This window comes from Alexandromys fortis, unplaced genomic scaffold (genome assembly GCF_014885135.2).
Source record: "Alexandromys fortis isolate MF-2015 unplaced genomic scaffold, M_Fortis_MF-2015_v1.1 scaffold_37, whole genome shotgun sequence".
Lineage (NCBI taxonomy): Eukaryota > Metazoa > Chordata > Mammalia > Rodentia > Cricetidae > Alexandromys > Alexandromys fortis.
Window position 1 is genome coordinate 3,042,041 of NW_026067914.1, and position 19,313 is coordinate 3,061,353.

Consider the following 19,313-nt stretch of genomic DNA (forward strand, 5'->3'; position numbering starts at 1 on the left):
ACCACCTGCTAGCCTTTCCTCTTCCCCCAAAGCTAGACGGCTTTCTGAGTCATGAGTTTTAAATGGCCACTTCCACCTCTTCTTCCAGTTACTTCCTGAGTTCATTTGCTGTCCTTCCCCAGTATGGGAACAGCTTTTTATGAGCCCACTCTTAACAGAAAGAAAAACAGTCTGGTTGGGTTTCCCCCGCGTGTCTCTCAGCGCTGGCTTGTGGTGGTTTCTTGGCACTGGCCTAGTTCATTGACTTGTCCTAGGCAGTGATCACGAGAATTATGAAGCAGGAATGTATAGTAGGGTTGTTTCAAAGACTTGGCCACACCCAGGCCACAGCACAGCCCTAAACCTAGGCAGCGGAGGGTGGGGCAGATGGCGCGGCACGGGCAGGAGCAGGGCTCAGAGCAAGGCGACCAGTGATCCCTCACTTGGACTTGGGCATTTTAAAGACGGCAGTTGTATCTCTTTAATTACTGTGTTATCTCTAACTGGGGCTTTCTGACCCTACCTATTCTGTGTGTCCTTGAGAAGGTGGTTTCAGATCTAACTGTGTCACAGCTCTGATATCAGCAGCCCGCAGTTCTCACTCCCAGAGTCAGAGGCTACACAGCCCGAAAGCTCAATGTAGGCACATTGAGCCCGAAAGCAGTCTGACGTCCAGACCCTCTCTCTGTTTGGGAGTAACTGCTTTATGAGTGCAAATTTATTTGGAAATCTTTTCTATATATGTTTTTTTGTTGTTGTTGTTGTTGTTTGTTTGTTTTGTTCTTTAACCAAACCCTTACATATAAATGAGTTGGAGAGGTCATTCTCTTTTTGTGTCCCTGGGAGAATCCATTCCCCTATCTTGACCCTAACTGTGCTGTCCTCTACTCTGGTCCCTCACACCTCACCCCCTCCTCACTTATCCCTTAGGCCCAGGTCTAGCAGAAAGTAAAGTAATTCTCCCACAGCCACAGATCTACCCTTGCTCCCCAGTGTGTGCACACACACACCCCCCCACACCCCAGCATCACATGGTCTCTGGGAATGCCTCTGCCCACACTAGTCATCCCACCTCAAACTCTGATGCTTCAGCCGCTCTCCACCCTCTGCACCGCCCCTAGATGGTTCCCTCAGCCCCACGTTTGGGTTGGGGTGCATGAGTCCTGGAAAGCAGATGGCCAGCTCTTCATTTCCGGGTGCGCCGTCTGCCTCCTCTGTGCGGCTCCTTTTCCCATAGAGCTCTGCTCACTGTGGACGGTGAGAGCAAGGGTTAATTGTCCCCTGGCCCTTCCCCAGCCTCCTGCCTCCTTCTCTCACCCCACATGGTCATGCTGTGGTCCTCCTCCCGGTGCCAGCCTAGCCCCCAGTATATGTCTACCTGATTATAGAAGCTTTTCAGTTTCTCTCCTCAACTTCTGTGTCATTAATTTTCTGGATAAAGGTAAATGCTATAGTTATTCCAATAAGGTTAATACTACAATTCTTCTTTGCTAAATAGTAATATCTAGTTCAGCTACTATTTTAGAATTATCTACAGTGAAATAATTTTTATAACTACTGTCCATTTTCTTAAGACTTGCCCTCTGGTATTTCTCTGACTGCCGATAAAATGTCTTTCTTACCTTGCTGAAGATGACATCATAGTAGAACAAGCTGTTGGAATGGGAAAGAGGATCTTCCTCACCTGGCATCCTGACCCCAACATGACCTGTGACTACGTCATTAAATGGTGCAACTCGTCTCGTTCTGAGCCCTGCCTCATGGACTGGATAAAGGTTCCTTCAAACAGCACCAAGGCTGTAATAGAATCTGGTAAGAAGAATTCGTGCCTCTCCCAGGCCTTTGGGGGAGGGGAGGTTGAAAAGCCACACAGCTGGCATGGCCTCATTTATCCGAATTCAGTGTGGCTTGTGGCGTGTCTCTGGGAAAGACTAACCTGTGGAGGTGGGTTTTCCTTGTCCAGGGATTCACTCAGAGAGGTCATCAAAGAGGAGTATATATCTGCATTTGGGTAATGGTTTTTATGTTTTGAGGTAGGGCCTCAAATTCGGAGATTCACCACACCTGGCTCCGAAAGTGCTCTTGATAGCATTGTTTGTAATCTGAAAATTATAGCTAAATAGCAGACAAGGGAATAAATGGCCGTGTGTTGATAAAATAGACGTTAGTAGGAAGAACAGTTAGGTCAAGTATGAAGCAGCACAAGAAAACACTACCAAAGAAAGGAGACGACATAGTCAGTTCTCTTTTGCCTTATATTGTCTAGGATCCAGGTCACTGCGGCCTTGCTGCCACAATCAACCCTTCCCTAATATGATAGGTACAGCCTGAGAAGTGTGGCACCCTCGGAGGCTTGGACCCCACAGGCTAACCCCACTCTCCTTTGGAAGCAGAGGCCTCCCTCCTTGGTACTGTCGTGCCTTCTGCTGAACCAGTGTGTGCCTACGCCTGTGGGGTTCTCTTGGGCCAGGATTGGGTCTGTAAGTCATGATCCTTCTTGAGACATCAGCTCCTGGTCCTTCCTCATGTGTTGGGGAAGCAAGCCGGAGAGTGAGGGGCCCCCAGTTGCTTCTTTCCCTAAGACAGGTTCTTCTTGTTTACTGTTTGGAAACTCTGTCAAAGGGTGGGGATTCCCTCACTGATTAACCACATGTGAGTTCAGATATTTTCCCTTCTGCTTGGGCGCTTCTGCAGTTGACTGAAGTCATGGTTGTCTTTCGAGGTGCTTCCTTTCTCCTCTGGCCGCCCTCCGTTCTTCCATCCTCCTCGTCCCTGCACCTGCTCCCGATTCCTCTCACGTGGGGACGACTTGACTGAGCCTCACACTGAGCCTCTGCTCTCTCCTCTCCCTCCTGGGATTTCAGAATAAGTGGGATGCCCTGGGACGGGGCATCGTGGTCAGTGTTTCTGGGAGAGCAAGGTGTGGTTGAGGTCCCTTGGGATGGGGAGAAGCCACTGTCATAACTGCCGCTGTGTGTGAGCAGGGTCTCTGCAGTGGCCAAGGAGACAAAGGCACAGAGTACTCGGACAAGTGCTCTGGGCCACGGTGAAGGTGCAGTGGTACCCGAATTCAAATGCAGGACTACTCAACACTTTAAAAGCCTGGGGCTCTTGGCTTTTATTCCCTACTGAGCTTCTGAGTCAGGCCCTTCCCTGGTTCTTCTCTTAACGCAGCTTCCTCTCCTTCAGCTCTCCACTCTCTCTCATGATATCTGTGCCACCCTCCAATCCCTTTTAAGTGACATACTCTATTCCATATCGATAGTATATAATTTTAACATAAAACAAGGCATGGATTTACAGGCAGTATAAAATCATAGCCTGAAGTATACCTTTGCTGCAATGAAGAAGGGCCCCCAATGGAATGCAATTGGCCGAGTTGACTTTCCATCAGTATTTGCTTAGTACAGAAGCACCAGGGCAAACACTTGAGAAAAAATCGTGATGGGAGAAAAGTTAAAAAGAGACGAAAACCAGTTTTCCTTTAGAGCATGTTATTTTGAGGTTGACCGTCTCACTGTGACCTGTGGAATTCAGGTGTTCTTTGGGCATGAGGTTTAAGGAGCCATTGCGTTAACCACACAGGAGCTGATAGCTCCTGCACTGTTAGAACGTTATTAAAGCATTATCCTCTTTCGAGATGAGCCGCTTTACGGTTTTTCACCATCCTCTTCAAAGGTCGCTTAGAGGGCTTGTTCTGATCTTCGTGGGCTTGATTGGTACTTCACTTAAGAGCCCATACGTCTCCCACGAGAGTCGTGGTTGCGCCTGCCCATGTTTCTTCCCCATGCTTGCCAGCTTCTCCATGTCGGGCATGCGGCTCTGTGCATGTGTGCGTTTCTCACGTCTCGCATGCTCTGTTGGGTTGTGTAACTGACGAGACATTAAAAGGTGCTTCATGGGTTGAAGAAAGAGACTCAACTAGCAGGGGTGGGGTGGGGTGCACACAAGGGAAGGTGGGGCAAGAGACCCAGGTGTAAGTATGAACGTGTGACGATGCCGTGATGGCTTACTTTGTGTGCTAACCTAAAAATTAATAACAATAAAAAGCCAAAGATACTTCCTTGCGAGTCCGGCTCAGTGAGTGTTAGGAGGAGAAACAAACTCCCAAGGCCTGCCTGGTTCCTTTGTCCCTGAGGCTCTGAGCTGGAGTGGAGTTTTCAGCGCTCTGGGACTAGGGGAGAGATGTCACGTCTTGCACAGAGGAAAGCAGACTCATTCATTAGCACACTGTGACCACAAAGTCGCGTAGTGAACAGACTGGGTGGCATCTGGGAGGCGAGAACAAGATGTCAACCTCAGTCATAGTTTTTTCTCTTCCAAGAAATGTCATCCCATGATCTCGAAGATTTTCATTACTATAGAAGTGAAGGTGTCAAAGTTTTTGCTTAATGGTCCTAAATGTTTGCCAGTTTTATTTAAAAAGTACCAATGTGTTTTCACAGTAAACCTGTTTGCAATTAGATTGGGAAATTTTATCATGTTGTCCATTTTAATGCTTCTAGAATAAATATTCTTGCTTACCTACATATACTTATGAGTGTTCACTGATTTTGTTCATCCTACAGATCAATTTCAGCCAGGAGTGAGATATAATTTTTACCTCTATGGGTGCACTCCTCAGGGATATCAATTGTTGCGTTCTATAATTGGATACATAGAAGAATTAGGTAAGTTAAATCAATGAGTTAATTTTTTTAAAAGTTTGGATAACATGAGAAATTATGAATAGGCAAATAGCAAGAGTTAGTCTCCAAAATATATTGATTTAGTTGTTTAGATCAAGGAAGATAAAATAATGTCTGTCACAAATTTAAATTTTTTAATCACTTATTCTCCAATAAAAATATACTTGTTTATTTCACAGTTTCAGTCTTGGCATTGAGAAAGCTAAATCAAGGCTGTCAAAAATACTTGCTTTGTGTTTATAAACGCTTAAACTTGGGAATGTATCCAGGACTAAATAAAAAGGGGGGGCTTAGCATGAAGTCTGTTCGAGTGGTCACTTAAAGATGTGGCACAGGTTATCCCTGGATGTGTGTCAAGGCTATGATTCCTTCCTGAGCTCCGCTGGCCATCAGTGTGGAAGTGTTGGCCCATTGCCTGCGGGGTGCATGACAGAGCAGAGAATACAGTTTAGTGCCACGGTTGGCCGCCTCTGAAGTCAGCCCCCTCAAAAGCTGCTGGTGCCCCACCCTTCAGCAAGTGGTTTCTTGTTTTGACAGCTCCAATTGTGGCACCGAATTTTACCGTGGAAGATACGTCTGCAGATTCGATCTTGGTAAAATGGGAAGACATCCCTGTGGAAGAGCTCCGCGGCTTTTTAAGAGGGTATTTATTTTACTTCCAGAAAGGAGAGCGAGATACACCTAAGACGAGGAGTTTCGAGCCGGGTGAGTTAATGCAGCATTGGTTACGGTGCTAAAATACACATAAAGAGAAAAGGCTGATGCATAGCTACATAACCGTTCCCAAGGCTGTCCAGAAAGGGGTACAATAAATAGCATGTAAATTCTTCAAAAGTCAGAATCACTTACTGTGAATCCTTCCCTTGTGAGTCCCACAGAAGGGCGTCCACTTCTTGCTAGTGTGGCATATTCTATACCATAGGATATTATTCATGTTTTAAAATGTGGTTTTGTATTTAATAGCAAAAGAGGCAGAAAAGAAAAACCATGAATACAAAGAATGGGTTCCAAGCCCCAGTTATAATCAGGAATCAAAGTGGTGGCAGACTTGCCTGTCAGCGGGTACTGGAAGATACTGCAGAAGCATCTTCAAAACGCTGAGCAACTGCTATTCTCTGCCTAAAATTCTGCAGCCAGCCTCTCTGTCAGACAGTAGCAGGGTAGGAGGAAGGTTCTCTAGGCAAGCAAGGCTGCAAGTGTTTCCTTCCCCTGTACCGCCCTTCTCTGGAATCTGCTAGAAGGAAACTGCCTCACTGACTGGACAAGAAGGAGGAACTCGCAGAAAGGAGCTGGGGAGTGGGGTAGGGTCAGTGGAGAGGGCAGCATATGCCACAGGGGCTAGAGGAGCAGCCCCCATCGGGAGGAAGTGGGAGCCTGAGGGATGGTTACTTCCATACATGGAAAATGTACTGAGCATTCGCTGAAGCGCATGGGAAGAACTGAGAAATTAGCACATAGAAATTTTAAAACAATTAAGCAAAAGAAAGGCAGAAAGCAATTACAATAGGAAAGAAAAATGCAAATATACCAAGTAGCTTTTTAAAAAAAAAAAAAAAAAAAAAACCAATGACCAATCTTCTGTGATTGTAGCAATGTGAGCATTGAATTCCCTCACCCAATGTGGTGATGCTTCTCTGTGAATGTGGTAGGGGACAGGCAAGGATAGTGAGTCTAAAGGAGCTAAACCTCCTCCATCCTTTCTGAACAAACATAGGCTAAGAGCTGGTTACCTAAGCTTGCTGTTGTGAAATCCAGGTAAACTTACAGAAAGGCTCCCTGCTTTCTAGGTGGCGGTGGAGGCGAGGGGCCAGAAGGACCTGGTTCATTTTGTCAGTCACTGTGTTTATTACTGCTTGGCTGTTTCAGCTCTCGCCTTACATTATTTTGGTTGAGACTTTCATGAACAAAACAGTTAACCAGTCTTCACCCTTCCCTTTGAAGTGACCCCAAAGCATCCTCGTAGCATCCTGTTGTTGAGAATTCCCACCACGTGCGTCCTTTCGTAAGGACTGAGGTCATGTCTACTGCCCTTCACCTTTGCCCTACCCAGTCTCTGCCACTGCTTCCTAAGGGCCCGTGTTGAGTGCCTTTGAGTTTCAGGGCTTTCACTGAAGTGAGTTTCACGGGTTGCCCGCCCTATGCCAGGCATTGTTCTAAAGAGGACGCCTGGAAACTTGACCGTCGCTGGGAGCCAAGCCATGCTGTTCCCTTGCAGAGTCAGAATTTAGATAGGGTGGCTGGCAGGAATATAACTGAAGGTGGCCCCAGATCCTTGTCTGGGTGTGGCCAGAAGTCAGACTTGTTTCCCAAAGGGTGCCTGGTTGCGTGTCCGAGTGTTTAAAGTGACCTTAGAATGAGTGAGACTATTCTTCGCTTTAGGTCATTCTGACATCAAGCTGAAAAATATCACTGACATATCCCAGAAGACGCTGAGGATTGCCGATCTTCAGGGGAAAACCAGTTACCACCTGGTCCTGCGAGCCTACACGCATGGCGGCCTGGGTCCAGAGAAGAGCATGTTTGTAGTGACCAAGGAAAACTGTAAGTTCCACAATGCCCTAGAAACATCTTTTCCACTGAAGTGATACTGTCTCTAGCATCTGGGGGCTGCCCAGGCATCTTTGTTCCAAACCCTAAGGCAGTGGTTCTCAGCCTTCCTGGTGCTGTGACCCCCAACCATAAAATTATCTTCATTACTACCTCATAACTATAACTTTGCTACTATTGTGAATCATAATGTAAATATGTTTTGGAGATGGAAGTTTGTCAGAGGGGTCACGACCCTCAGGTTGAGAACCATTGCTCTAAGGCTTCGTATTTTTATGTCAGAATGGGGAGAGTGTTAAAAGTCACGAGAGGACTTTTTGTTTTGTTTTCTTGTCAGTTTGAACAAACTATTTCCCAATGAGTATATAAGAAATTAATTAATCTAGGGAAGCACCTAAAATCTAGAATTGTAAATGCATAATGGATTTTTTTTTCTAAATCCAGTTTTAAGTATTTTCCCCAGCTAGTTTGATTTTAATATGTCTAGGGAAGTATGTAAGGAACATTTATTAAAGGTTAGTAAAACACCACACTTTGTATGTCTTAAATGGTACTCAACAAGTAGCCCTTGCTGTCATGAGAGAGCTTCTGGTTCAACTTGAGTGTTCCCCTCAGCCAGGATGGAGTTCACATCCAGGTCTGAAGTACAGCGCCATAACACTGTGGTGTACTAAAGCTGTGTTTCAGAGGGAGGTGGTTTTGCCCCCTCGAAGACATCTTGGCAATGCCTGGGGGTATTTTTGACGGTAACTGAAGTGCTGCTGGCATCTCCTGGGTAGAGACCAGGATGTGGCTAAGCCTCCCACCGCGGCCAGGACAGCCCTCCCCTCCCCTCCTCACACCAGAAACATCTGGCCCTGTGTGACCAATGACAGGGTTGAGCAATTCTGCTGTTTCTCAGTGTCCCTGGATTGGTTAGATTTTTTTTTTCTGTCTCTTCAAATAACACTTAATCCTAATTGAAGTTTATTCTGTGCCCAGCACTTCCAGAGGTGATTTTCAATATTTATAACTGCTTCCTTTCAGCTGTGGGGTTAATTATCGCCATCCTCATCCCAGTGGCCGTGGCTGTCACTGTTGGCGTGGTGACAAGCATCCTGTGCTATCGGAAGCGAGAATGGTAATGGAACGTCCGTATTCACCCATTTGTTTGTTTGCCAGCTTCACTATCCGGTCGTGTTGCGCAGACTGGTCAAATATGCTCTTTTTAGTCAGAACGTCAGCTTCAGTATCAAGTAAGAATATGACATTTGATTGAAAATATTTAAGAACTCATAGAGTAAAAAGGCATATCCCCCGCCCCCCGCGCGCTGTCTTTACTAATAATTTATAGTAATGGCATATTGGCTTTAAAGATATTTTCACACAGAAATTGACAGTGGCTATCTGCAGGATTCGATGGACCCTAATGATTAAGATGGCTCAGGTCCTGATGACCCGTTAGAATTGTTCTTTTGTTCCCTTATGCATCACGTGTGGATGCCCCTTCCATGAGAAAGCCAGCCTGGGCTTCAGAGTTTAACAGTGCAGTGAGAGAAGGACCAGGCAAGCAAGGAACTAGTCCGCATAGTCTCCGGTCTTTAGGAACTCCAAATGATGGCGTTCTTTGTAGTTATAAGTGTAAAGATATAGGATGTCGAGCAAACCTTGTTTTCCCTGATGTCGAATTTTTATCTGAAGTTTTTAGCTTTTTTATTTATTTATTTATTTATTTATTTTAGTTCAGCAGGCAGTGTCCCAGTCTCTCATGCCCCGTCACCTTTAATACTTTCTGTTATCTTTTTAATCTGGTATAGGTGACTCATGCCTGTAATCCCAGGGCTAGGGGTGCTGAGGCAGGGGGAGTACCACAAGTTCAAGGCCAGCCTGGGCTCCCTGAGGCTCTACCACCAAAAACAAGCAAGCAAACGAATAAAAACAAAAACTGAAAATAGAATTAATACTTTAAAAATGCAAGCGCTCACTGTGCTTCCCCACCTTACCTGAGCGCTTCCCTGCCAGTTTAGGCCCTGTGCTGAGGAGAGGCCAGCTTAGCAGACAGGTCCCTTGAGTCACCGGCCCGGCTTCATCCAGTTTAGGGTGAAAACTTGGCAGTGAGACCCGTGAGACACGATAGCAGCCATCGCTGTAAATTATTTACTTTTACTTTCTTGACCCAATAAGGTCTTGTAGCTCGAGCATGGTCCGTCTTATGGTCCGCAGCGTGCACACTGGAGCCCTGTGTCGGATCGCTAGCGAGTGACCCATGGTCTAGAGCCTCCATCTGTGTCTCGGGTGCCCTTTGGCGTGGTCACGAAAACAGTCTCCAGCCAAGCCAAATGACTTCTTCATTCTGTTACACGGTCGCCACGTGATAGTTACTAAACCTGATTCGTTCTTTCTTTGAAGGATTAAGGAGACGTTCTACCCTGATATTCCCAACCCAGAGAACTGTAAAGCCTTACAGTTCCAGAAGAGCCTCTGCGAGGTAACCCTTCGTTCCATGTGTTTGCATTTGGGGACCCGAGGGCTCCTTCTTTCTGTCTTTTGTGAGAAGCTTGTGATGTCAGCCCGAGAAAGAAGTATGAGGAAGGTAGCATGCTTCAGCATCTGCTGAATGTCCAGAGTTCGTCATCTTCAGTGTTTACACCACACTTTTTTTTTAACCACTATGAATAGTAAGGAAAATATTGACGTGGAGGAGGAAAAAAAAGTAGTTTTGCTCTGGATGTGAACTGCAGAACTGCTGAGGCCAGTGTTTATAAACAGATGTGAAGGGGGGAAAAGTAAAATACAAGTCTTTCTGTCAGAGGAGCCCCGCTGAAGCATGCAATATTGTCCTAACCACTGTTCTGAACTTATTTCCAGGGAAGCAGTGCTCTCAAAACATTGGAAATGAACCCCTGTACTCCAAATAACGTTGAAGTTCTGGAATCTCGATCCATCGTTCCTAAAATAGAAGATACAGAAATAATCTCCCCCGTGGCCGAGCGTCCTGCCGAGAGCTCTGAGCCGGACCCCGAGAACCACGTGGTTGTGTCTTACTGCCCACCCATCATCGAGGAGGAAATAGCGAACCCCACAGCAGACGAAGCGGGAGGGACTTCCCAGGTCGTGTACATCGATGTTCAGTCCATGTACCAGCCTCAGGCCAAGCCAGAGGAAGAGCAGGACAGTGACCCCGCGGTGGCGGCCGGCTATAAGCCGCAGATGCGCCTCCCCATTAACTCTGCTGTGGAGGACACAGCCACTGAAGACGAAGCCGATAAGGCTGCGGGCTACAGACCTCAGGCCAATGTGAATACTTGGAATTTGGTCTCTCCAGATTCCCCAAGGTCTACAGACAGCAACAGTGAAATTGTCTCTTTTGGAAGTCCATGCTCCATCAATTCCAGGCAGTTTTTGATTCCTCCTAAAGATGATGACTCCCCTAAATCTAACGGAGGCGGGTGGTCCTTCACAAACTTTTTCCAGAACAAACCAAACGACTAACCCAGCACCCTTTGCCCGTGCAGTCTGCCATCTCAACGTCCCAGCAGTAGCTGGGGCATTCATTCCTGGAGGGACTCAGCGAAGGTGGAGAGCCAGAGACCTTCCCTCCGGGCAAGTGACACTAGAAGCGAGCTTTTAATGTACCCTAAAAGCCCAAGTCCAGTGACTCGGAAACCTCAGCCACAGAAACTCAAGATTTGAAGCTGTTTTTGATTGAGCCAAAGAATCCTCCAGAAGGATTTCCCGACTAACTCTGCCTAGTTCGTATATGCAAAACAAATCTCAACAACTGTCTGTTGTTACTGGTTTTCTCGTCTTTGTATGTTATGGAGTTCCAAGTGGATTTACAGGCCAGGAAGAAAAATGGACAAGTCAAAATAACGCTACTTCGCCTGACATTTACTGCGGTCTAGAGGAAAACCAAACACAGATTTTAAAACTTTTACGATGCCTCTATCCTCAGCATTTACAAAAGCGAGTCTAGTTTTTCATGTAGCAGCCGCTATCTGGTGTGTTCTGCTTGGTAGAGTGTACCGATGTCTGTGCCTGTCTGGTATTCCAGGTGACGGGGCGTGCTGATTTCTCTGCCTACTGTATAACGGTTACCAAACAGTTGTCTCAGGGGTACAAACTTGGAAAAACAAGTGTGACACTGACCAGCCAGAATCAGAATCACACTGTCCTGCTTTAGCAGGGTGTGAAAACCTTTTTCCTGTCATGTCGCTGGCATGCTGGCTTCCGTTGGGCAGCCCGTTGTCCTCATGTTGGAAATTTCTAGAACTAGCTCCAGATTTTCTGTGCATTTTTGTTTTGTGTTATGGTGTCTGTTTTGTAAGAACAAAGTCAGCATTATTCACGAGTATATAGTTGTGATGAGTTACTATGTAAGATGACTACTAAGAGCTAACTACTGGTGCGTGCTGACCCCAAGCTCTGATACGGCTCTGCTCCCCTGAGAAGGTTTGCCATCCACCTGACCAGTAGCGAATGATGATCTTTGGGGTCTCTCGGTAGCTTTCTCCTGCTCACGAGCCCCAGCCCCTCCTCCTTCAGGCAATTAGTGGTCCAGACTCTCAGACCCAATCTTCACATCCGTAAGCTTAAACCTAAAGGGAGATCATTTCTCCCCAGAGCAGCTAGTAAATGGTGACTTTAATAGAAGTCGTAACGCTTACGGAATTGCTGGGTAGTGGCTGTGGTTGCTCTGTGAGCCATGAAGAGCCGGGTCCGAGCACAGCACCCTCCATCTATCCTGGTTTCTCATCAGCAATGTGTACAGTGAATGAGGGTCTCAGAAAAGCAGAGTAAAAACCTAAGTGTATGTATGCTGTGTGTTTGTGTTTGCTCTGCCCTTTATTGTCAAGTGTGTAAGTATGTGAGTTTGAAACACCTGAGTAGACGTTTGTTCTGTGTCATCTGAAGTCCCCCAAACTGTGCAGATAGTGTATTGGTTTTTTAGTTCTTAATCTCTTTTTACTTTTACTCCTTCCTTCCTTCCTTCCTTCCTTCCTTCCTTCCTTCCTTCCTTCCTTCCTTCCTTCCCTCCTTCCTTCCTACCTTCCTACCTTCCTTCCTTCCTTCCTTTCTTCCTTCCTTCCTTCCTTCCTTCCTTCCTTCCTTCCTTCCTTCCTTCCTTCCTACACGACCTCATTATGTAGCTCCAGCTGTCCAAGAACTCACTGTGTAGACCAGGCTGGCCCCAAACTCACAGAGATCCACCTGCCTCTGCTTCCTGAGTGCTGGGATTAAAGGCGTGCGCCACCATGCCTGGTCTCATATTTTCTCTTTTAAAAAGTCATGTGGAAAAAAAAAATGCAGGATGACAAGGGATAAAGTCAGATAATGAGTGCATGACCCTGTTTTTAACCCCAGGTTGCAGCTACATTTTGGAGCTTCGTGATACGATGGTTTGTGGAGTGAAAGCAATTAGTTATGCATTTATATAATAAATAAAAGGTAGATAATAACTCTTAGAAACTTTCAGTAATGAAAACTATTCCAAGCTAGCGTCAGCTCCCAACAGTTTAATTTGTCCCTTGTGCCTTCCCTCTCTGGGTCCTTTCTTGACTCTCCACCCAGCCGCTCTGAGCCCTGGCTGCCGCCTCCCCTGCCACGCTGCCTCCTCCCGTGCCACATCTTGTTAATGCTCTGCTCTGCTCGCCTTCAGCCGATGCCTCATTCCCCACTGAAGCTCATCCGTTTTCTCTTCCATCTGATGGGGGTGAGTGTCAGGGAAGGTAGTAGCTCATCCCTCTGAACTACATCAACCTGAGAACATCAAAACAGGCCCCTTTCACGTGAGGGACATTTAGAACGCTGCTCATCCTACCCTGCCTCTGAATTCCAGTCTCCAGGACCGCTAGGCCACTGAGAAGCGGGGGTACCCACAGATCATTTTAGGAAAACGTAGCTGGGGACTGAGGCTGAGGCCGATATCCTTGTCTTTTCCCATTGGATTGAAGACAGCAGCATCCCCAGGCAGTGTTCTTATCTCTGCAGTTCCTGCTGAGTTGTGCTCACAGAAGAAGCCTGGCAGGGAGAGGACAGGGGAGAAAGGGACGTGCAGGGCATGTTTCTGTAAGCCTGTTTCACTCTGATTCCCCTGTGAGCAGTGGAGATGGGGGGGGGGTGTATCATAATACTTGGGAGTGGCCATTTTCAATCTTTAATTTAGTCTTAAATACTTAACTCGGCTTTTGGCGTGAGAGCTGTGAGCTGTGTGCCACGTTAATTAGCACTGCTGTGGCTTCCGAATTCTCCCAGTCGTTGAACTGGCAGTGTCCTGGATTTGAGATGGTTGTACTGCGCATCTAGAAAGTTGAGCGTGTGCCTATGCTGTGTGATAGAGGTGCTTTTGTTCCCGCTGCTGGCAACAGAAGCAGCCATTCATTGGGAAGCTGGAGGGAGGAAGTGTCAGGCTCGTTTTCCATATTAGCATTGCTCCCATGGTTCACGGAACTTGAAGGCTTGCATTCAGAACACCGAGCACTGTCGTACTCAGCCATGGCAGAAAGTCACATTCTCAGACCTTGCAAGCTGAAGTCTTGTTAGAAATTTCCCCTGCCCCAGTAATTTATCAAATATCACAGTCCTTTCTGTGTTAATTAAATGAATGTAATTTAGTGAAAAGCTTAGAGAATTTCTCCTCTCAATGGGAATTCGAAATCAATGTTGTGGTATTTTTTTTTTCAATTATAAAGTACCCCTTAATATGTCAATATGCAGAAAGTATTATCTCCAAGTTTCTTACTGCTTAGGCATTTAATCTGGTGAAACTTCTTTGTTTGCGCTAAGGCAACTTTTGCTGTTTCCTGTTTCAAACTGTGTTAGAATTAGCGAAATGCTTTCTCAAAGGATTCTGGAAGTGTGATCCTTGGCTTCCCAAGTGAAGAAGCATGGGGAAAGGGTCCTTAGCTGCTAATGCCAGGCACACAGCGGCAGCCCAGTGGCTGTGTGCATGGAGTCCCTCCCGAGTGTTACAAACTCAGCAGAACTGTCTGGATGCTAAAGATTAAGATGTAGCTCACATATAGCTGAGTGCTTTGAGTATACGGTAGAAGCGGCCCCACAGTTGGAGGAAAAGCAGCAGGTATTTCTTCAGACACCGTCAGCATACTTGGAACCATGTGGAGTTTGCTTTTATCCAACGAGTTTCCCATCTGGAGACGCGTTTGTACCAACCTAGCATATGTTACGGCGAGCCATGTGTGTGAGCTTAATTGATTAACAGAAGAACTCGTTCTCTTTGTGAGAGATCTCCAGACATTTCCTCTGAACTGATATTTCTGCTGAGACAGCTTCATGCTGCCATACCTGTCTCCCTCTTGTACCCAAAGGCCGGGGGGTGGGGAGAAGTGTGGCCAAACTTACAGGACACTAATCTTTTAGATATAACCCTAGAATTGCTTTCAAATTCATTTCACCTGAATCATGATTCTGCCCCAGTGCTATTTATACCGCTAAGGCCTCTCAGTTAAACTAGAGTCGTTACATTTTTTTTTTACTCCTTTTCAATTGCTGCTTTTATCTTGGTAAATTGCATAATCATGTTCATGCTGATTATAATACAGATGAATTATTTCTAAATGCAGGCATAAAGGATGGAGAATGGCATTCAGCTGAGCAATATCAAGTTTTCTTTCATCTGGTTAGAGTTTCTGGGGTTGTTATTTGGTCTAATTAGCCACATGTTTCTAATTATGATATTAGATTATGACTGGATCCCCTTGATTTTAACTAGAGTAGTGCCTGTTCTCCTTGCATCATGAATGATAATTTTTTTTTGTCCAAGGTGTAAATAGAATTTGCCGAAGTTAAATTTTAACTGTGGTATGCTTTTATTATAAATAAACTGTAACGGATTGCACATTAACTAGATATAAACCCATAATAATTTATATTACTTTCTGGTAGCTGGAACTGAATCCCTTAGAAATGAAAAATAAATGCTGAGAAAAATTGATGAGGAAATGAATGTTTATTACATTCATATGTGTCTTCAAGATCACCCTTGTGCTAGTCAATCAGAACTTTAGAAGAACTCAAACTATTGCAGACTTTTTGCTGTACTTGTGCCTAAGATATTGGGTGTGTCTAATTGGGCGACTACTTAAAGTTATTCTGTTTCCTTATGTGCACTTTTATTGTTAATTACTCCCTTTCAAATGGGCAGTTTCAGCTTCTGGACCTGCTTCCAGATATTCCAGGAGCATATCCTCAAATATCGAAATATTTTTAGGTGATCATCCAGTCTTCCTCAAGTCAGGGACAACGTCGTACTTTGGCAGGTGCTCACAGAACAAAATGAATAACAGCTTTCAGATGAGTCTTCCTGTCGGCTCCGCAGGCCGTCACCTGTCCTCTCCTGGTAGGCCGACTATTAGCCGCTGTTCCTTCTGTTTAATTTTCCTGCCAATGTGTGATGTAAGAAAGTATGGAATACCGCGGTGAAGCATTGAAGAGAAAGCCCTGTTCAGCTCCTTATGGTGGGGGAGGTATGGTGGGGTACCCTGAGACGGAGCAACTGCTGAACTACATCCCGTTCAGAGTCGTTCCAAAAAGATTGTTCTGGATAGAAACAGATACCCAGAGTCTGAGATGTTTCCAATGTACAGGCATCTTCAAAGGTAATGTAAGCCATCTACAAGTCCTCAGTGTTCCTAGAAAGAGGTTTTTTCCAATTTTTTTAAACCAAACCTTTCATTAGTTGATCATAAGCCATTATCCCTGTAACACTAAAGAAATTGCCATTTTTTCCTTTCAGAGTTGCATTACCGTGCGTTACTGTTTACAAAAATACACATACTGTGAACAGATAGTTTTTGTCTTTTATAAGGTTTGTAGAGTGAATGTTTTTTTTTTTTTCAAGATGGTGTTATGTTGAATAGTTTTAGGTTTTTGTAAATAGTAGCTGTTTACTAACTTTCGTTTGGTCAGGTGTGTCTGTGTAGCTGGGAGAAGATAGACTTTACCGTTTCCTCAGTTTCCCCTTGCCGTTTCCTGTCGAGCCACCACTACAGACGTTTTTGTGTTCACATAAGTGATCGGTTATGACGTGCAATACTTAAAGTCATGTTTCATCCTCTACGGAATCTTTTAAAAATGCATATACGGGAAGCAAACCAGATTGATGTGTGTCTCCGTGACTCGCAGAATTCTGACTTGCGTATGGAATAAAACAACACTCACAGAGATTGCTAACCAAAGTATTTCCAGCCTTGTGAAATTTTGGATATGATATTGCTGTTAGAATGAGAAATCTGAACATTTTATATCCTAATTTCAGAATTTAGCTTCCACGTCTTTTGGGAAACATGATTATCACAAGAACATAGAATATGTAAATAACCTATTACTAAGACACTATAAATATCCTACTAGTATTGCTTGGCTGTTAATTCTATAAAGATGTTACCTATGTCTGTTTTTAAAACATGCATGTATTTAACAGTTTTATCATAGTATTGTCATGGAAAGAAATAAATATATTTTCTTACATCTTACCCTGGTGAATGGGGACGTTACTGATTTGGTGTCTTTTCTCTCGTGCTCAAACATCTAGGAAAAGTGGTTTTCGCTTTGTTTTTTGTTTTGTTTTGATCTTACAAAAATCACAGCGGTGCTAAAATAGTCACCGAAACTCTAGCCATGTTTTTGGTATTTGATGATGACATCATTGTGCTGATGATTGCACTTTCTGTTTGCTCTGTTAAATTAGGCTTATATTTTTAGAGAAAAAAAAACGATTTAATAAGTGAGAACCTTACATTTTAATAAATAAAATTAATGTTTAGAAAATGGGAGCCCAGCGTTAGCAAAGGAAGGAAGGAGAGAGAGAAAAGTGCTGATCCTTAAAGCAAGGATTTTAATTTATCTCCCAAGATAGCCAAATATTTCAGGAGTTTCTGGGAAGGCATTAAAATTTCAGCTTACTGAATCTTGAAATATAGCCACCGACATAGCAAAACTCTAGTCATTTTGAAGTATGCGGGTGCCATTAGAGGCTTATATTGCGAGAAATGGAGGTCTTTGTTTGCTATAGCTAGTTCAGACTTACCCCGAGCAACAGGCACCATGAATGGGCCTGATTTTAGCCTGTAAAAGTGCAAGTCCGCTGTAAATTACTTGTGAAACACATGTTAATATTTAAGTGCTAGAAAAGCTCCCACATATGGTCCGTACTTTGGGGAATTCTCAATGCAGAACTTGTTCCCAGAAGGTGAGTTCTGCAGCCAAAATCTGTTACCGCCATTACCTTGAGGAACTGAAAAAGCTAAAGAGAAGAATGATGTGCTTATTAGGAAAAAAGAAACACAAGAGATGGATGAATAAATGGTAACGCATGATACCCAGCGTCGCAGTACAACGTTGGCTAGCAAACCTTGGTCCTTTACAAAAGAACGATAGAATTCATTTTAAATGACATATACATTTGACCCAGTTCCCATCCCCACGAATGGCCAGCAGTAAAACTGATTTCAGGACATTTAGTCTTTATAACCCAGGGAAATTGAGATAATGAGAGATGACTTGAACTGATCCAAAATTAAATTGAAGATGATTTTTATTCCTAGAAGATCAGTCTCAGGTTGTGGGAATAAGAAAAGCACTGGAAGATGGTTTCGATAAGCTGTCAGATGGAAATAATGTGGGAATGAGTGGAGCCCAGTGCATTCATCTTTCTGGTGGCTAAATGCTTGAAAGGGAGAAATCGTTTTACGTTCCAGCTAAGATTTCAATCATCTGTCCCCTTTCGGCCCCAGCCAGCCTGTCACCACTGCAGACATATGTCAGTGTGCCAGGCAGCCTGAGAGGAAGGCATAACTGGACTCTGTCTCTCTCTTCCTCCCCCTCAGAGAGCTGGTGGAGGCCGAGGAAGCAGTATCGAGAGTAGACGGCTTGCTGGCTTGCCCTCACTGCTGCTTGCCCACTCGCACTGCAGACAGCTCGCACACCCCATCAGAAGCGAACCGAGAGTTCTTACCCGCCCAGAACCAACAGAACGCTATTGGCTGGGCCTGGTTTCTCTTTTCAAGTTTGTGCTGAAGGCTCTGCCATGTTTGTGTGAAGCTGTGCAGTCCTATCTAGGTTCCTGAGCTCACCACTGGTCACCTGGACCATACTGGAGGATGCTCAGACTCCCTCCCATCCCAGGCATTTTGAAACCTGGACCTCGATGCAGATTACAAGAATACTAAGGCTGTTAGGAGCCAAGCACTCCCTGCAGGAGAGATGCTCACTTTCGACATGACCCCCTTCCTGGCCATCACTGTAAAGGCGTAAATGCTTGCGTATTTAGACATCCCCAGTGCAGTGCGGAGGTTGGCAGCATAGCCTTAGAAGGAGCCCCCCTGACGTCTGTTTCAGTGGAGCTCTGCTGGAGCCCCCACTTTGCTCAGGTCATTTCTTCCACCCTCAAGTGTCGGTTGCACGTTCTCGGGTCCTGCGAGCTTCTGCCACTGTTCTTAGGTCCTCGGTCCTTGGTTTGCTGCAGCCCCTGCAGTTTCCCCTGGCTCCATGCACCTTTGTTTGGAATTCAGACGGGGTGGGGGAGGCCTGGCATGTGTAACAGCCACAGTTTGGTGCAGTACAGGCCACATTTAGGGGCTTGGCAAGTCTTTGAATGTGCCTTGAGGGGGAGAGAAAGGACAGGTGCAGTCCCTGGTTATTTTATACAGGGTGATTCCTTTGGCGCAGTCTCCAGCCATGGAAAGAGGAAGAACCCTCATTAAACTTCTGTGCTTGGACCAGAAGTACCCTGTGGTACCTATAGGGAAATCTTGACTGAATAAATCGATACTAAAGAAAAATTAGAAAGATGAAAGATGTTTGTGTAACCTTGCGCATCATTGACCCTTTGTTAACATTTAACTTTTTGACATTTTAAACATGCTGTATGTTCTGTTTGGAAACTATGTTCATTTATTTAATATGTCTTGAAAAGCATATTCATAGTTTTATTTATTTATTTATTTATTTGAGACAGGGTTTCTCTAGCTTTGAAGCTTGCCCTGGAACTCACTTTGTAGACCAGGCTGGCCTCGAACTCATAGAGATCCACCTGCCTCTGCTTCCCCAGTGCTGGGATTAAAGGCATGTGCCACCACCACCTGGCTATCAACAGTATAT

The 19,313-nt window shown here is 45.1% G+C and overlaps 1 protein-coding gene across 6 annotated transcripts in view; it reads left to right on the forward strand.

The window, feature by feature from the left end:
• The window catches only part of Lifr (LIF receptor subunit alpha), a 115,162-nt gene extending 98,475 nt beyond the window's left edge, over positions 1 to 16,687 (forward strand). For all 6 annotated transcript variants that reach the window (XM_050138933.1, XM_050138936.1, XM_050138931.1 and 3 more), the window contains exons 14-20: positions 1,612 to 1,791; positions 4,548 to 4,649; positions 5,205 to 5,372; positions 7,047 to 7,208; positions 8,241 to 8,334; positions 9,603 to 9,681; positions 10,062 to 16,687. In XM_050138933.1, coding sequence (XP_049994890.1) covers positions 1,612 to 1,791; positions 4,548 to 4,649; positions 5,205 to 5,372; positions 7,047 to 7,208; positions 8,241 to 8,334; positions 9,603 to 9,681; positions 10,062 to 10,685 — 1,409 coding nt within the window. In that variant the 3' untranslated portion in view covers positions 10,686 to 16,687. The remainder of the gene's footprint in view (positions 1 to 1,611; positions 1,792 to 4,547; positions 4,650 to 5,204; positions 5,373 to 7,046; positions 7,209 to 8,240; positions 8,335 to 9,602; positions 9,682 to 10,061) is intronic.
• Positions 16,688 to 19,313: the final 2,626 nt, after the last annotated feature.